Source organism: Mya arenaria, chromosome 3 (assembly GCF_026914265.1).
Source record: "Mya arenaria isolate MELC-2E11 chromosome 3, ASM2691426v1".
Lineage (NCBI taxonomy): Eukaryota > Metazoa > Mollusca > Bivalvia > Myida > Myidae > Mya > Mya arenaria.
The window spans coordinates 41041122-41058511 of record NC_069124.1 but is presented as its reverse complement, the minus strand read 5'-3'; the positions used below and the strand labels follow the sequence as shown (position 1 = coordinate 41058511).

The 17390-nt window shown below is 33.5% G+C and overlaps 1 protein-coding gene and 1 long non-coding RNA gene across 4 annotated transcripts in view; one reads left to right on the top strand and one right to left on the bottom strand.

Annotated features, from left to right (window-relative positions):
• Positions 1-17390, bottom strand: part of LOC128227183 (protocadherin beta-18-like) — a 46108-nt gene that overhangs the window by 12235 nt on the left and 16483 nt on the right. For all 3 annotated transcript variants that reach the window (XM_052937460.1, XM_052937461.1, XM_052937458.1), the window contains exons 2-3: positions 11760-13869; positions 9041-10520 (exon numbers count right to left, since the gene is read on the bottom strand). In XM_052937460.1, the coding sequence (XP_052793420.1) occupies positions 9041-10520; positions 11760-12997 (2718 nt within the window). In that variant the 5' untranslated portion in view covers positions 12998-13869. The remainder of the gene's footprint in view (positions 1-9040; positions 10521-11759; positions 13870-17390) is intronic.
• On the top strand, positions 2823-4599 carry LOC128227184 (uncharacterized). Its single transcript, XR_008259774.1, has 3 exons — positions 2823-2912; positions 3951-4047; positions 4342-4599. It is a non-coding gene; the product is annotated as an uncharacterized LOC128227184 (long non-coding RNA).

Sequence of the window (17390 nt, the reverse complement as noted above, 5' to 3'; positions counted from 1 at the left end):
CATGTGAATGACTTGTGGATAAAATCTGGACCAAAATTTTAACTACTCATGGATACAAGTCTCAAATGTGAAAGTCAGATAATGGAAAAATGCAGCTAACCGGTTCATAATTTTTTTCAACATCATGATATTTCCCTTTAAACAATCCAGAGTTTCTAACTAAGCAAATGGGAAAATTGGTAGCCGGAGTAATGCATGAAATGTTATAGTATAATTGCAGACCCCATGTAATGTATAACTCTTGTTATATCATGATTATATCCTGGAACAACAGACATGAGTGCCAATGTAAATGGACCTAACAAACGGACACATTTTTGCTGCATTTCCAATCAAACCAGGAATCCTTGTAAAAATAGGACTATCAATAGGGTCAGAATTCTAATACCCGTTACTATTACTAACAGAAGTAATATTGAACAACTAATTACCGTAATAACATCTTGATAAACTCATTCTGAGTCAGAGAAATGCAGCAATGACTTTCAGACAATAGGGGACGTCTTATCAATGCTTGTATTGTATGATATGATAATGATATTTTGGATAAGTCATGATATCTAATTGAGCTCACTTTCAAGTTAATCGCAACACACACTTAATATTTAACTGAAATGAGTTAGTATACTATACTTATATTTATCTTTGTTGAAAGCCAAGTGAATCACTCTTGTGTCTGTTTCCAATGGGCAGAAACCAGTACTGGACTGCCGTTTTTGAGAGGCCATCATGACAAAGTAACCCATGTTGGGGATCGACCCCCACATTTACCTTTGATGAGAGGCAGACACCTATACCACTAGACCACTCTCACTATATTGAGTTTGAATCTTGATTTTACCATTTTTTGTTCTAAGCTTGATGATAAATTTAGATTTGCACTGATTGCAACAAAAAAATGATAATTTTATTGTAAACTTGTAAAAGGTTATAAACAACAAAAATAAATAATAACATGAAATGGTATATTTTGTAAAGATTATTTTATGTATTTCAAATTGATAGCTTCTGAAAAACAACCACAAAAAACAACAATGAACATCAACTTGGACAATTCCCCGGCGAAATAATGACCATGGTCGACCATGGTCCCCACGGTTTTTGACAGTTTTTGACGGTCAACCATGTTTTATCATGGTTAACCATCAAGTACCGTGGGAAAATCATTGCCTGGACCACGGTTGACCATGGTCGACCATGGTCTACCATGGTCGACCGTGGTCGACCATGGTCTACCATGGTACAAAAAAATATCACCATGGTATACCATGGTTTGACCATGGTCGACCATGGTCTACCATGGTACAAAAAAAGATCACCATGGTATACCATGGTTTTTGAAGGTCAACCATCAAGTACCGTGAAAAACCCCACAGTAGACCATGGTACAAAAGTTTTACTCCGAGAGTCACCATTTCAACCATGGTCTACCATGGTACACCAAGGTTGACCATGGTCAGCCACTGTGACAGTTTACCATAGTCTACCATCATCCTTTTTTATCTGATTATTTACTTTGGATAAGTCTAAAAATGATTTGTTGATTTTGGTAAATAACAGAAATAGCAACTTAATAAATGTGGTCTTATTCTTTACTGATATTTAGTAAACACACAACTTGTCAACAACAGAAGTTGTGTTTCAGTATTAACCCTTTACCAGCTGTTCTGCTAATTTTAGACTCATCCACAACGAAAGCATCTGATGGAAAGGAAGAATATCTATTGGAAAGGAAGAATGCCAAATTTGAAAACCTTTGAAAACAATTTGTGGGAAATAGAGCATTTGCTCATTAATGAGCATCTATGCTCCATTCCTCTGTGAAATGATGTTCTTGTGTTTAATTACTGTTCAAGAACTATGCAAAACTGTACTAGAACAGTAACTGATCACTTTTAAGAACAGTTGTACTTGAACAGTTCAAGAATACTTTTTAAGAACAGTTCTTGAATTTTTTAAAGACTATTGTTGTTCTAATACTGTTCTATATTAAAGTCTTAAGTACAATATAAGAACAGTTCATGAATAGTGTTTGCACTTAAAATGTTCTTGAACTGTTCATAAAGACAAGTTGGCACATTTAAAGAATAGTTTATGAACTTTTATGTTCTTAATATGTTCTTGAAATGTTCTTTTTAAACAATTTGGCACATCATAGGAACAGCTTATGAACATGGCAAGTTCTTAAAATGTTCTGCATATGTCTTTGAAAGGAAACTTGTACAAAAACAAGTAGTTGCATCAGCAACAGGCAGGAAGTTGAGGTAGCTGTGGTTACAACTGGCTGGTGCATTTAGTGTAACACATTTGGCCCAGTTATAACCCAAAGATTATAAATAAAAAATAACAAACGTAAAGAAAATTCCATATCAAAATTACATGAACATTAAAATTAAATTTATTTTAATTAAAGCACCACATATATCATATGTATCATGTAAGGTGCCATGGATTGCTGGTCACCTTGCCTGGATACAGTAATTTATATTTTTTATATATATATTTTTTTTTAATAGATTTATTTATTTATTTTTTGTCAAGATTTTGTCAAGTTATTAGTAACTTTTTTTCATGAAAAATGTGGAATATTTTTTAAAATGACATATATTCACTATCTTGTCAAAAAAAAAAAAAAAAAAAAAAATTATTTTTTTATTTTATATAAAATTACTGTATCCAGGCAATGTGACGAGCACCTGTGGTCAACACTGGTTAATTAGTTGTTAAACCGGTTAAATATAATATTTACAAATTACTATAGCCATATTCTAACGTAGCTATATAACTATATTCTAACGGTTACGCATTTAAGACGAAACGCTCTTCACTGGCGGAGATAGTTTCGTACACCCGCCATTTTTGTCGAAATAATGCGCCAAATAAACTGATATGTCTTGTTTCGTTTATTTAAGGTAAGTTCAAGCGATGTAAGGAGTATAATTCAGTAACGTTTATAACGATCTTTTACGCTAATATTATTGTTTAAAATAACATAGCAACATTTTGAAGTAATGAGCAAATATGTTTTGTTGTAATACATTTTCGCGACAAACATACGAAATACGTTTGTGTAGAAACACAGTTAAATGCTTGTTTTTGGCTAGCGTTCAGCTAATACTTAATTTATATATATATTAAAGCAGCTTTTAAATTTGTTTCTTAACGTTGGTAAGCTATTTTTGTCGAGAAAAAGGATCAATTGTAATGGGCCGGCAGCGATGCAAAAGTGGGTGGGGAAGGTCAAAAACTAAAACCGTTAAAAAAGTTTTTATTGTTTTGAGGAACGATCTTTTAGGGGAGTGAAACATATATTTTTGGCGACGTCACATGTTAGTAGGGAGTTAACAAATTTTACAATAGAATATTAATATTTTTTATAAAAAAACTTTCACATTTACTCTAAAAAGTCTGTTGACATTATCACTTTGTTTTCATGTCAAAATGCTCCAGACTACCTATTTAACAATGTTGTGAGTTCGTTATTATATCTTGTCAAATAAAAAATAAAAGTTCTTTAGGTTAATAATGAAAAGTAGTGGATGAGAGATCATTTCCGGGTTACAAATATGTTAATATCTTTTTAAATATAGCTGCAATCAAAACAAAGACATTGTTGATTGGACAGTTTCAATAACTTCGACTCAGTCACAAATATACTCTTTATGTTTAAAGACAATATAGCTTTTTGATTTGAAATCTGATAAAATCTTATATCATAAAATATGCTCAAATCCTAATTACAGCTTCTCATGTTGCAATGGATAAATGGGTATGAATCATGCTTGTTAAATATTGAACCTCAAAACTAAGAAGAAATTGATTTTTTTAACATTTTTAAATTTTGGTCCTTCAATGGACTTTTGCATCGCTACCAACCCTTGACCTTTTAAATAACCACTATGCAAGCAAATTATGGTTAAGTGTCTGAAATGTTGTTTCGTCTATTTTAGCCAACCCAAAGGAGCTAACAAATAAATCATCAGTCCTCAAACGAATCAACCAGTGAAGGAGAAAAACATTCAAAGCCGTAAATTGTCAAATCCATCAGTGAGTAGACTATTTTTTAAAGCAAATGGTAAGATTTTCATTCTGGTTTTGAAAACAATATGGTTGGATGTGTGGAGTGGATTTTATATGTAACAGACAAACACTAATGAGAATCTTTAAAAAAAATCAGACTCAATAAATTTGAGTTCTTTGGTTCGAAAGAATTAAATAAGCTATCATTAATTTATATACCTGCAACATTGAAATCTTAATTCGCACTGATTTGATAACCAACTGGCCGTTAGTTATTTGAAAATGTTGGCAGTACAAATAAATAAAAGAAATATTTTTCAGGTTGGAAGATGGATGTCAAAGTCTTAGACAACGAAAGGCTTCCAGAGTTAAGAAAAGACCACTTCAACAAAAACAATCATGCAAAGAATGACTGCAAAAAATCTTTTCGCAGATGCGTTTCATCATCAAGTGTATAAGGAAAAGGGACCTGGGTACAGAGACTAGATGTAAATGTCAAGGACTGAAATGAGCAATTCAATGGTTTCTTACTAATTGTGTTTATATGCGTCATAAGAAATTAAAACTGTTATAAATGGATGTGTAGTAATGATGAAATTATCACCTTGTGTCGAATGACATTAACTATTCATGAATTTAGTTCATGAATGACATTTTGGAAAAATAATGTTCATGAACTGTCAAGTTCATTTACTAAGCAGGAGTTCATGAACTTAGTGGGAGTTCATGAACATGATTTGTCAAAATTGTCATTCATGAATAGTTCATGTTATTCTCATCAAACGCTTGACGTCACTGACGTAATTTGCTGGACTAAAGAAGCTCGATACATGGAAAATGATAAATGCGAATCAATTAATACGCTGTCGTTCTAGAATCAAAATAACAACTGTATGACTAACTTTTATCAGTAAATACAAAACTGAGTTTGGCGCGCTGATGCAAAAAATTAAGTCATTAATAACTATGCATTTAAACTCCAGAATTACCTTTAAGAACCATTAATGTACAGGTGCATACTTTTTGTTTCTTAAATACAATAACTTTATCAACTGTGTTAGTTTGAATTTTTTATCCATGTTTTTATGCACATTGGTTAAAAGTACATGTTTGAAAAATATAATGATATAATTAAGGAGAGATAACAGTTTTACTTGCGTCTATGCTGTAAGAGCGCAGTAGGGCATGTGAGCAAATTTCATAAAGCATGTTAGAGCATCTTGGGTCATTTGCTTTCTTACCCTACTGCGTTCATACAGCATAAGCGCAGTAAAATGTGAGCAATACTTGTAACTTTAATACATAATCATAAATGAAAAAAATGTTCATTGTGGTAAAACAGAAGCAGTTAAGAAAAGTAATCTACTTTTCATGAAGAATTGAAATTGGTTACCTAAAACTGGAGCTTATAAGAAAGTGTTTTCAATTTTCTTGTTGACTATTTCTTTCATAATAGTGGTTGACATTTTAAACAAGAAAGTTATAATGTAACAATTGTTCAAGATTTGTTCCTAAAACGTTATCGTTTAACAATTGTTATCACATCTAGTCAGGAATGTACTGGGTAGATTTCAAGATTTTAATCCATGCAAGAACATTTCTAGATCCGTACTTGATCTATTCTTAACGTGTACAAGAACCACTAGAAAAATGATAAGAACATTTTAAGAAATGTGCATGAATTGTTCTTGAACTGTTCAAGAACTGTACTTTTACTACTATTTAAGAAATGTGCATGAATTGTTCTTGAACTGTTTTAAGAACTGTACTTTTACTACTCTTTAAGTGTGCAGGAACAATTCAAGTTCTTGAAATGTAACAGTTTCAGTTTAAGAACTATATTGAAGACGCTCCAATATTTTACATAATGGACAGTTTGAGGCCTATATCATACTAAATATATATATATATATATATATATATATATATATATATATATATATATATATACTATAATTTTGTTCTTGTCAAAGTTTGGCACAAGTTGTTAGCTATTGCAGAGAAATAAGACATTTTTTTTTCCTTCTCATATACATGTAAATGGGATATCAACAGAATACAGTACTCGGCATGCTAAACTAGATGACGCCATAAACATATTTTAATCAATACAATTCCATTTCACTGATTTTGATCTTTGTTAAGTTTGTTGTCAATCCTATTTATGTGACCATGGTCTACCATGGTATGTGACCATGGTCTACCATGGTATGTGACCATGGTCTACCATGGTAGTTCATGGTCTACCATGGTAGTTCATGGTCATATACCATGGTAGTTCATGGTCATATACCATGGTAGTTCATGATATATCATGGTATACCATGTAACGTCAAATGGCCGCCCCACGGTTTATGACCATGGTCTACCATGGTGTGCTACCATGGTCTACCATGGTGTGCTACCATGGTCTACCATGGTATCAAACCATGGTAGACCATGGTCTACCATGGTATAATACCATGGTCTACCATGGTGTGATACCGTGGGGCGGCCATTTGACGTAACATGGTAGTCCATGGTAGTCCATGGTCATATGACCATGAACTACCATGGTAGTCCATGGTAGTCCATGGTTATTGGCCATCATTTTCGCAGGGGTTAGACTGGTACAATAGTTCGAAATGAAAACGAATCGGAAAATAATGATTAAAAAATCAATTGTTGTAATTGCAAGCTTGCGGTACAAATATTACTTAATTTGCTTGTGTGCTCACGAAAGAAAAACTTACAAATCAAACTAATAGGATCAATTTCAGTATTGACGGAGTTAAACTAATATTTGAATAAGTATGATACAAAATGGCCAACTGCAATAATTAATAGTAAAAATAACTAATTACTACAAAAGTAACAATTCTATTTGGTTCAAGACTGGTTCAACATTAGTTAACCATGTTGTCATAATGTAACAAAGTCTTGAGTATATTCCCTTGTAAATAAGTCATGTATCATTAATAAAATCATTAAACTTGCAGTCTCAGCTCACAGGTTGACTGTTTTGTCAATTACTTTATTTTTTGTCTTGAAATGAGCCAATTTTTTATTCAATGTCTGGAAACCAGTGATATAGACTGCTGACAAAAGATCAGATGCCATCTTTACATGTATACTTTCGAAAATTTATGTTTTATGACTAAAAGCGTTACTACCGCTTTAAGTTATATGAAATCTTTGGCATTTTTTCCCCATACAGACCTGTTCTATAGTAATTTATCTTCTTTAACTGAAGGCACTGTTGCAAAAATCAGCTAATTCTGCGACAAAATTATAAAAAGTTGTCAAATCTGTCAATCTGTGAGCGTGCAGCTTTAAGTCCGGAAGATAAAAGATTCACTAAATTACCTGGAATATCTACCTTCTCATTTTTGTTCAGGTACAAATATAAACCATACCCCACTTTACACAATCAACATATTTATTGAACTGTTAAGTACCTTTTTATTTATATTCTGATGTCAGTGGAAGGTTTTATGTAATTTTTACAATGTAACTCAGAATTATATACCCAACGAGCAACAGTGTCGATGCATTAGATATGCACGTGCGCATGCCAACTAATTATCAATTTGCAATAACTCAATCCTTAAACAAACATTTTGCCAATATTTCACGTGCAACCACAATTTTATGGAACCAGTCTACATCAAGTTAAGTCACTTTTTGACTTTTTTCCAACGATTCAATCCGCGGAAGTAGACTAAGAACTTTCTTATTAGAGGGGGGATATAAACTTAATTAGGAAAAGACATAAAGCAATTCAAACGCACAAGAAACAAATCTATGTAGATTGAGAAATTTGGTTTTGAATGGGAACTTAGCAAAGTTCTGCCATTACTTGAGTCTCACAGGCTAATGATGTAAGGGGTTTTGACTAGAAAACTAACTCAGATCTGAGACAAAGTTCTCTGACAGTTTGATGCCTTTGCTCATTTGAAAGGGTATCACTTTCTGATACATTAAACATAAAATAAATAATAGGAAATACATTACAGTTTAAGTAATGAAATTTTGTATTTTTCCTCATTTTTTAGATTATATGTGGATTCTTCCTCTAAACACTCTTTCCTTGAAACCAAAATGATATAATTGTCCGGTTGAGAAGTGCACTTGCTTCTCATCAAGGCGACTCGGGTTCGATTCCCGGCCTGGGCGCATGTCAGTTTGGTGAGTGGTCGACTAGTGGGTTTTCTCCGGGGGCTCTGATTTCCCCTCACAAGACCAAGTGTCGCGCAACGTCATGCCAATGAGAGTGAATTTGTATATATATGTTACCATAACTTTCTTCACAATCATTGTAAAATATAAGTGCTTAAACTTAAATGATATGGGGGTCACTGAGGATGGAAATATCACATTATTATACATTAAGGATACCTTAAAATATTTCTTCGCTTGTTCTACATTACTGCTTTGTCATTGACATGGTCTGGTCAATTTCATCTTCGTTATGATCATGTATGTACATCAAAATGTAATCGTGCCCATTGGCCTTAACTTAAATGTTGTTTACTTTAATTAGAGCCAAGACTTCAAACTTAACTGTCAAAATTGACTGTACATAGCCATTAGGTTTTATAACAAGCCTAATTTGAAATTTCAGTATGGTACAATTTATTCAATATAAAGTAATAAAATCAAAGTTTCAGCCCTGAATCCTTCATTACTGTCAAGCCCAGGGGTGAAATCAAATGAAGTTTATTACACTCACACTGTACATTGACATATACATTTATAAATATTTGGTTCACCTACAGGATTTGGAGCCCATATGACGACAAGAGTTCACTCATTAACAATACAAGCCATTGTTACTTGTCACGTTCATAAATTTTTGTAACGAAAATAAGATGTTATTTTTTACCATAAAATGTTCAATTAATTAAAAAAGCACTTATGTAGCAATATCATGACACAATATTGGGCAATAAATTAACTTTTCCCGCTATATCATATTACTCAAATTAATACATACACTTGAACTTTTATACGGGACTAATACCACAACACTACTACTCACTTTAAAATGTCGATGATTGTGGTCAATACCATTTTTCTGAATTAAATCATCATCGGAAAAAACGTCGTCCTCAAGGGAGAAGCTGACTTCTTTTTTCTTTTTCTCGAGTAGACTGTCTTCCGATGGGAGAGAAAACACTGTTATGCTTCCATCAAACACTTGTTTACTGTTAATATCTGGGTCCACTGTCATTTGGTTGTTATTTTTTATCTGTTGTTCCAATTTACGTTCACGATCAATTTTCCTTATAACACATATAACTGCCACAATTCCGAATGACACTACGACAGTCACAACACTCACAATAACTGCTATGAGGATATTTTTATTGCTTAGAATGTCGGTTGACGCAGCCGCGTTGGTTGCATTTTCTGACCTAACTTTAATGTAAAGCACCGTCTCGGCTCCAAGTTTTGTAGGTTTACCGTTATCTGTCACATACAGCTCGAGCATAAATATTTTACCGATGTCACTGCCTAGCAAAGTCCCTGTGACCTGAATTTCACCAGTATTTGGATTTATTTGGAATAGGTTTGAGTCATTTCTCCCTTCAATGCTAAATGTAAGTCTACTATTTCCGGAGCCCACTTCATCAATATCTGAGGCATTCACTCTTGAGATAATTTGCCAAGCTTTTACGGACTGACTTAAAAACAAAGTATTATTTCCGAGTTTGGGAAACTTGATAATTGGAACATTATCGTTGGCATCAGTTACTCGGACGATGACATTTCCGGTGTTGCTAAGCGATGGTTCACCCCTGTCTGTTCCAATGACCTTAAACTCGTATCTGTCTCTTTGCTCCCGATCAAGGTCATGGTTAGTTTTAATTTTTCCGTCTGCAAAAACGACAAAAGGTACTTTTCCAATGTAGTCAGGATGCATTTTGAACTCAACTTGTGCATTAATTCCCAAGTCATTATCAATGGCTGTTATCCTATTGACATCGGAATTTGGGGGTAGATTTTCGGGAACATAGAATTCAAATGGTGTTTTTGTGAAGTTTGGTCTTTCATCATTGACATCAGTGATCGTCAAACTAACAGTGGCCGTGCCGGTCTTTCTGGTTTCACCATTGTCTTTGGCATAAATTGAAAACACAAATGAAGAATTTATCTCCCGATCAAGGGGTCCGCCAAGTTTCAAATAAGCCGCATTTTCTTTAATAGCTGACTTCTCAAAGTAAAACAAGTGCTGAAACTTCTTTTCCACCAGAAAATCAATCAGGGAATTATTCCCTGTGTCAGCGTCACTCGCGCTGACCTCGAAGATCAGTCTTCCTTGAGTCGTGTCTTCACGCACATTGGCAGTGTAAAAGTCCTCGCTGAAAATCGGTGAGTGGTCGTTGAAGTCGAGAATGTTAATGACAAATGTTGTTGAAGCCGATAGGGGTCGATCTCCGTTGTCTTGGCAATGGATCGTCACTTCCTGTGACCTCGTACGCTCATAGTCAAGCTGCTGGCTGACAAATACCTTGTACCTGGAAAAATACAGAACATCATTTTAATTTATTCTCACACAAGAGGCGTACCTTAGTGATACAGGCATACACATCATGTATGTATTATCATTTGGAAAAGTGATATTGCAAAAAAAGTATAATATTTGGCAGGTACTGTATAACAGGGGTATGTTGTATATAAGCCGCTTTGATTTCATAACCGGCGCATAACATGCAGAATGTCCTAGCGACATACAAATACAGACATTTCTTCCTTTCTATAATCCAAAGCAAATATACAAAAGAAAAACTTTCAGATAAAAAATCTGATATTTGACTTTCATATAAGTAATTGATATTTTCCTGATTTCTTAATCGTTATTAAGAATTTATTGAACAATTGAACACTGAGGTATAATCTTTATAAAAGTCTCCAAAAATGTGACCATTTAACTATCACAGGGTATCGTATGATGTTTTTAAGGTTTTTTGGGGGTGTTTTTTGGAAAATCCAACAAAAAAGTAAAAAATCTATGTAGATGATTCAGCATTTTCCGTGCTGTTAAATTATTCATCTGAAACTAAGGAAATACCAGTGAAAACTAACACTTTCTTACAGATGTGCCTAGCCAGTCCCATAGGGGCATCCTGGATTTCAGTCTACCAGAAGTGCAGTCTTAATTTTCATTGACACCAATGGAAAAGTTAGGTGTAAGTGGATTAGAAAATCAAATATTTATGCGACAGAACTAACAAAACTCTGTTGCAGTCCTATTTATACAATTACTGTGGTCATAATGCAAAGTATAAGTTGCAAGAGTTAGGTGTAATTTGCAGATTTTATCATGGGAGTTCAATAAAACAGTTGAATGCACATTTCATTGACTTCAATGAAATAATTTCATACTTAAAGCACTTTAGACATGATCTTTTCAACTTTTAAAAATAGTTATATGAAAGAATGTAATCTAACTGTTATGATTATGAAAATGACTCAATTTGTTCAACTAGTACTATATTTCAAAGAAGTTAAATAAACAATCTTTATTAACCTAATCAGAAATGTATTGGCATTTGCTATTAAGAATTATTATCATTATGAAATTCATATTTATTTAAAATAGTTCTTAATTACGAAATGTGAAAACTTAAGTAAGAATTTAGTAAGAAAGAAAAGCAAATTGTTGACCAACTATTAAATATGAAATATAGTCTCTTCAATCTGTATTGTGTTTTGTTCTTAAATATTTTCAAATAATGGATTTATGTTAAACCCACCGATTCATATCGATTCTCTGCATGTCAAAATCGATGGCCTGTATGATGCAGCTTGCCATTCCTTCCTTCCCAAAATCGTGGTCCTGAACCTCGACGTATGCCACGACTTTCCCGATGTTTGCGTTCTCTGCAACTTCGTTGCTCGTCTTTGATACTTTGATTAATGGGGCGTTATTACCACTGTTTTCCACAATAACTCGGACTAGAGTCTGTGTAGAAAGAGATTGTCCATTTGCAGGATTGTCGAAAGCTTCGACTATAATGTTGTACATTTTTCCTGGTGAGTATACAACTTTCTGCTTCAATATGATATCGCCTGTGTTTTCACTGATTTGGAAATGTGTGAATATGTCTGCAGATTGATGGGTACTAAACCTGTACTTGACCAGTCCATTTTCTTCAAAATCGGGATCTGTTGCGTTGAGTTTGATAATGACAGAGTTTATTTCTGTCTCTTCAGACACTGTACAGTTATATGAAGTAGTGTTAAAAGTTGGTGTATTATCATTGACATCGGAAACTTCAACGGTCACCAGTAACTTCCCTTTTCTTGAAGGCTGATCACCATCAGCAGCGATGATTTCAAAAATATAGGAGTCCTGAATTTCTCGGTCCAAAGCTTCTGTGACAAAAAGTCTGACAGTGGAACTTCCGTCAAGATGTTTCACAAACTGTATTGAAAACGGCAAGTTGCCAGACTCCATTCCCGATTCGAGATAATAGTGTTTGAGTGAAAAATCTGTAGATGTGTCCCTGTCCCGTGCCCCGTTTATTGCAAACGAAGTTCCAACAACCACTGATTCTGAAATCGTCATTCTCAGAGTAGGATTGGAAAACACTGGCGAGTGGTCGTTGATGTCTTTGACAAAAATGTTAATTTTCAAAATATGAAAAAAACTGCCTAGAGTTGATTTCGCAAATATTTGAATATTCAGCATGCACGATTCTGAAAATTCACAAATAACTTCCCTGTCGATATTACCGTTTGTATAAAGATCACTAGTCCTTTCATTCACTCGAAAATAATGAGCATATTCATTGTCTGTTGTCGAAAAGATCAAAGTTGCAGAATCAGCACCTCCTATTGCCGAAAACAAGTTTGAATCGTTCATTACATTTCCGATGAAGGTCGAATTCGGTAATTCTTCGTCAATGTAGTATACCACGTCTTGAGCAAATGTCGATATCCAGCACGAAATAACGGTTATCACAAACAGCAACTTCATATTCGCCATCATTTATTTTTCCTTCTCAATTTTTTTAAAACAATCTGCTAATCATCATAATTTTTCACTCCAATTCCAAAGAACACTTTCTATATTCTTCAGTTCAAAACCATACTCCAACAGTGTTCAAACATCACATGTTCTAAGTAGCTTTTTCAACTATTAATTTAATCAATTATTTTCCTTTATCTATCATATTTACTCAATGAAGTTACAGAAAAGCTAAATCCACTTTTGCGAAAACTTATTCTATCAATATTCTCTATTTTCTGCAGCAGTAGATTTAATCCAATGCTATGTGCACTCAAGTTTGAATATTCCGCTTTCACTCAAATACCCAATTCAAATAACATCAGTCTCTCTTAAATACTCCAATAGCAGCACACTTATAACCCCACTTGTTAAACTCTATTGACTATTCACTCTTCTGAATGATACAAGCAGAGTAATTCATCTGGTTATTTATCCATCTCTTTTACCCATTCACAAGTTACAGTCCAACGATTTTTCCATACTAATAATGCACGTTCATTTAATTCAGGAAATTTAGCAGCCAATGTAATTTCCAAAACTCCAATTTAACAAAAATACAACCTCATTAATGAAGTGCTTCTGTAATTATGACACTTCTTGGTCTTATCACAGATAACAATACAAGCAATTTTCTCCACTTCAGTGATTTTCTGCTCTGTTCTCTTTTTCCCCAATATCTTCTTCTAGTAGCCAGCAAGTCCACTTCACACCTAAAACTGTACAGTGCACTGATCAGACCTTCTGATCACTTGCCTTCCTTTCCCCTAATTTTTCCTTGGGGCCTTTAGCTGTCTTTGGGTCCTTTAATGCTGGTCAGTCTAGCTGTTATCTGTCTGCATGAACCCCCAGGGCTGAAAATATATCGTAAAAACTTTAGAACATGAATTTAAATACTTTATAGGTAATTTAATCAGATTTTAACCTTTGACTGCAGCATGTAATTAATTGTTTTCTTCTATATTACTGTCAATTTTAGAGACTGATAATTTTTTGTCATTAGTCTATGTCTTTTCCTGAATAAAATACAATAATAGTCATTAAAAAGTCTTGTATATTTCTTCCAGACATAGTAATTATAATTAAATTTTGCCTGTTTACTAGCAAACTAAAATCTTACTGAATTTAAATTGACACAATTCCATGTCTGGTAACTTTACTTAAAAAATATTGAAGAGAAGAAACTTCTATTAAAAAAGATGTTTATTTTTTAATGAAAAACTAGAAGTTTGACATCTTAGAAATAAAAACTAATGATTTATGTTACGTGTTTGATAGAAATTAGTAGTCACATGGGATTACATAAAAAGCTACAATTTTGATTACATTTTTCTTCTGTCATGCAGAACTAACTTTTATTGCATTAGCCATGGGTTAAAAGGTTTGAAACGTCATAAGAAATACATGTAGCTCATATCCGATAATAACATTGTAGAAATCGTGTCAATTTTGAGAAATAACTTGACATGATCTTAATTTCACATTCTTTCTGAAGTAGAAATAGAAAAAAAACAGACAATTAATTGCATTGTAACGACTTCTAATTTGAAAGTTTTCCGACTTTTCACAGAAGAGAAATTGTCCTATAAATTCACCAATAGTCTGTGAAAAGGACGGTAAAACGTTGAAATAAAAGCTGAAAAAGGAGTGTTTGGAAATGTTACAGAGAAACATAATTGCATGTTTAAGTATCAATGTTGTGTCGACTATCCCAACTCGAACAGGGCTCATAGATTCAATTAGCGTTTCAAAAATGGCACTGCCAGCATATCTCTAGGAAGAATTCGAAACAATTCTCAATCGAACATGGAAAATATTTACAACATTGCTTTTCTGAAATATTCCATTTATTTTGTCCTATGATTGCGACAAGAAGTGAACCTCTATCTGTCACACTTGTTTGGAATTATTTAGAAATAGGATGCATGAAAGCCCCACCCAAAAGTGTAGGGTCGGGGAAAAAATAGGGTCATCGATTAGAGGAAACATTATTGTATCTTATTTTAAGGCTTTTTCAGGATAATTTTCAGGCCACCAACAGCCAAGATATTAAATTTATTCCTTTGTTGCTTTAATAGAATAAAATTTACATCATGTCATCAATCTATAATACTACTAGGAATTCTTCCCTACAGACTGTTTAATACCATTTAATACAATCAAAATGCCCTAGCGTTTCTCAATCCTCAACAGTACTGAACATCAGTGCCATTGTTTATTCAATTTATGCTTTCAGAATTCGCTTTGTAATATATCCCATAAGGATTGCATATCATGGGAAGCACTAAAGAAGCTGACAGCCTTGTTGCAGAACAAACATGCTAAAATAACAAATGGCATCTGAGGCTGCCCTGCTGAACAAGAGAAACAAGTTTATGTAAGGAAGACGATGGGAAAGACAATACAGTAAAACTGCGATCGCTTGAGGACACCGGGGTCCGAGCTAAAACCTTGAGGGAAACGATGTTTCGAACGACCTGAGTTTCAATGTTCCTGTCTGTGATGAAATATCTTTCAGTGTATTTTAAGTTTGAAGGCGTCAAACCTACTGTTTACTACGACACCGAATATGTGTTTCTTTGTGAAAATCACTCATGTAAAAGAAAAAACAATTATAAATAAATAAATAGTTATGTTTATTTTTTACAAAAAGCACATTTTCTAAACAAGCAACATTTAAATATGACAGAACATATTATGGCATTAGTCAGATTTAAGTTTCGCAAAATCAAGAATTAATGATTGGCGCATCTTGTCTGTCTCGCAAAACTGTTCAAACGTATAACTATCTTCTTAAATGCCCTTATCAATTATCACCACTGCAGTTTTACTGTACTTATAAATGTTGTACAAAATATGTGTCAACTCCATTTGCATTTTGTATTGTACTTTTATAAGTTTGCTGTTTATATAGTAACCACAGTTCAAGAAAACGGCAATAAAATATGTTTAAATCAAATCATTGTGGCCAAGGAATTAGAATGTATATGTGTGGCATTGGCATATCATTGTGGCCAAGGAATTAGAATGTATATGTGTGGCATTGGCATATCATTGTGGCCAAGGAAATATAATGTATATGTGTGGCAATGGCATATAATTGTAGCCAATGAATTAGAATGTATATGTGTGGCATTGGCATATCATTGTGGCCAATGAATTAGAACATATTTGAGTGTGGCAATGGCATATATATAATTGTAGCCAATGAATTAGAATGTACATGTGTGGCAATGCAACAATTGAATATGGAATATGGCATTCAGCTTGGGCTGAAGACAGAAGGAATGACATTACATTGTGGCAAATTGCATTTAGCTGTGCATCATAACATAACTACCGGTATTATTACATATAATCATACAATGGGCCAAATTATCAAGCAATATGTTTTAATGAAAAAGAGCACAATTTTTTTTTTAAATCTGTTCATATAACTTTAAGACATGGGTAGATTGAGATATTAATGTTTCTTTGGTTTTCTTGCAGATAAGTAACAGATTAGAAGTGGTCGATTGTCTTGCAACTGACACTAGGGAAGTTGATTAGAAATTAATTTATCATCCAAAGACACATGCTTTCCCACAAAATTGAATTTAGGGTAAACTTCTGTCACTATAAGCGTAATCTAATACATCAACATCTTTGATGTTAAAGCAATATTCACTAGCTGTGAGCATTTGAGTGTATCCATTGACATGTAAATTAATGGATGGGCCTGTAAGAACAAAAGGTAATGGTCATTTATTGACATGTACATCTATGGGTTGTTAATGGTTGGAAATAGGATATATTTGTATCACAGAGTGGACTGTGCTCAATAAGAAGTGTTTGGATGACCATTTTGAACATTGACGACCAGCTAGCTGACCACATCTTATGCAAAAACCAACAGGGCTTACTGAGTGATCCATTTATCTATTTTTTTTATAATGCTATCATGCATTATTTGAAGAAAGTAAAAAGTGAAATAAAAAAAAGCAAAAAGCTAATATATTGTTATGTCGAAACAAGGAATTGAACAAATTTCAAGATGTTAATTTACAGCCTCCTAATATATAAGATGACCACCAAAACTGGATATATTGATTTCAAAATTAAAGGGGCTTGGCACCAGATGGTCCAAAATTTGGCAAAACAACATTATTTCCACAAACCAGCGTATGAATTGTCAATAATAATTATACATCATTTAACAGGATTAAAAGAATATTTTGTCGCTTTCTCAGCTGAGTTTACTCGTTTAAAAAAGCACATAATGGTTACCCAGTTTATAGTGTGTATATTCAGCATGTGAAAGTCCCCTGATTAGTACAAATACATAAACTGCCGCTATTTTTAAATTCACTGGGATTTACTTGGTAGACAAACCCAG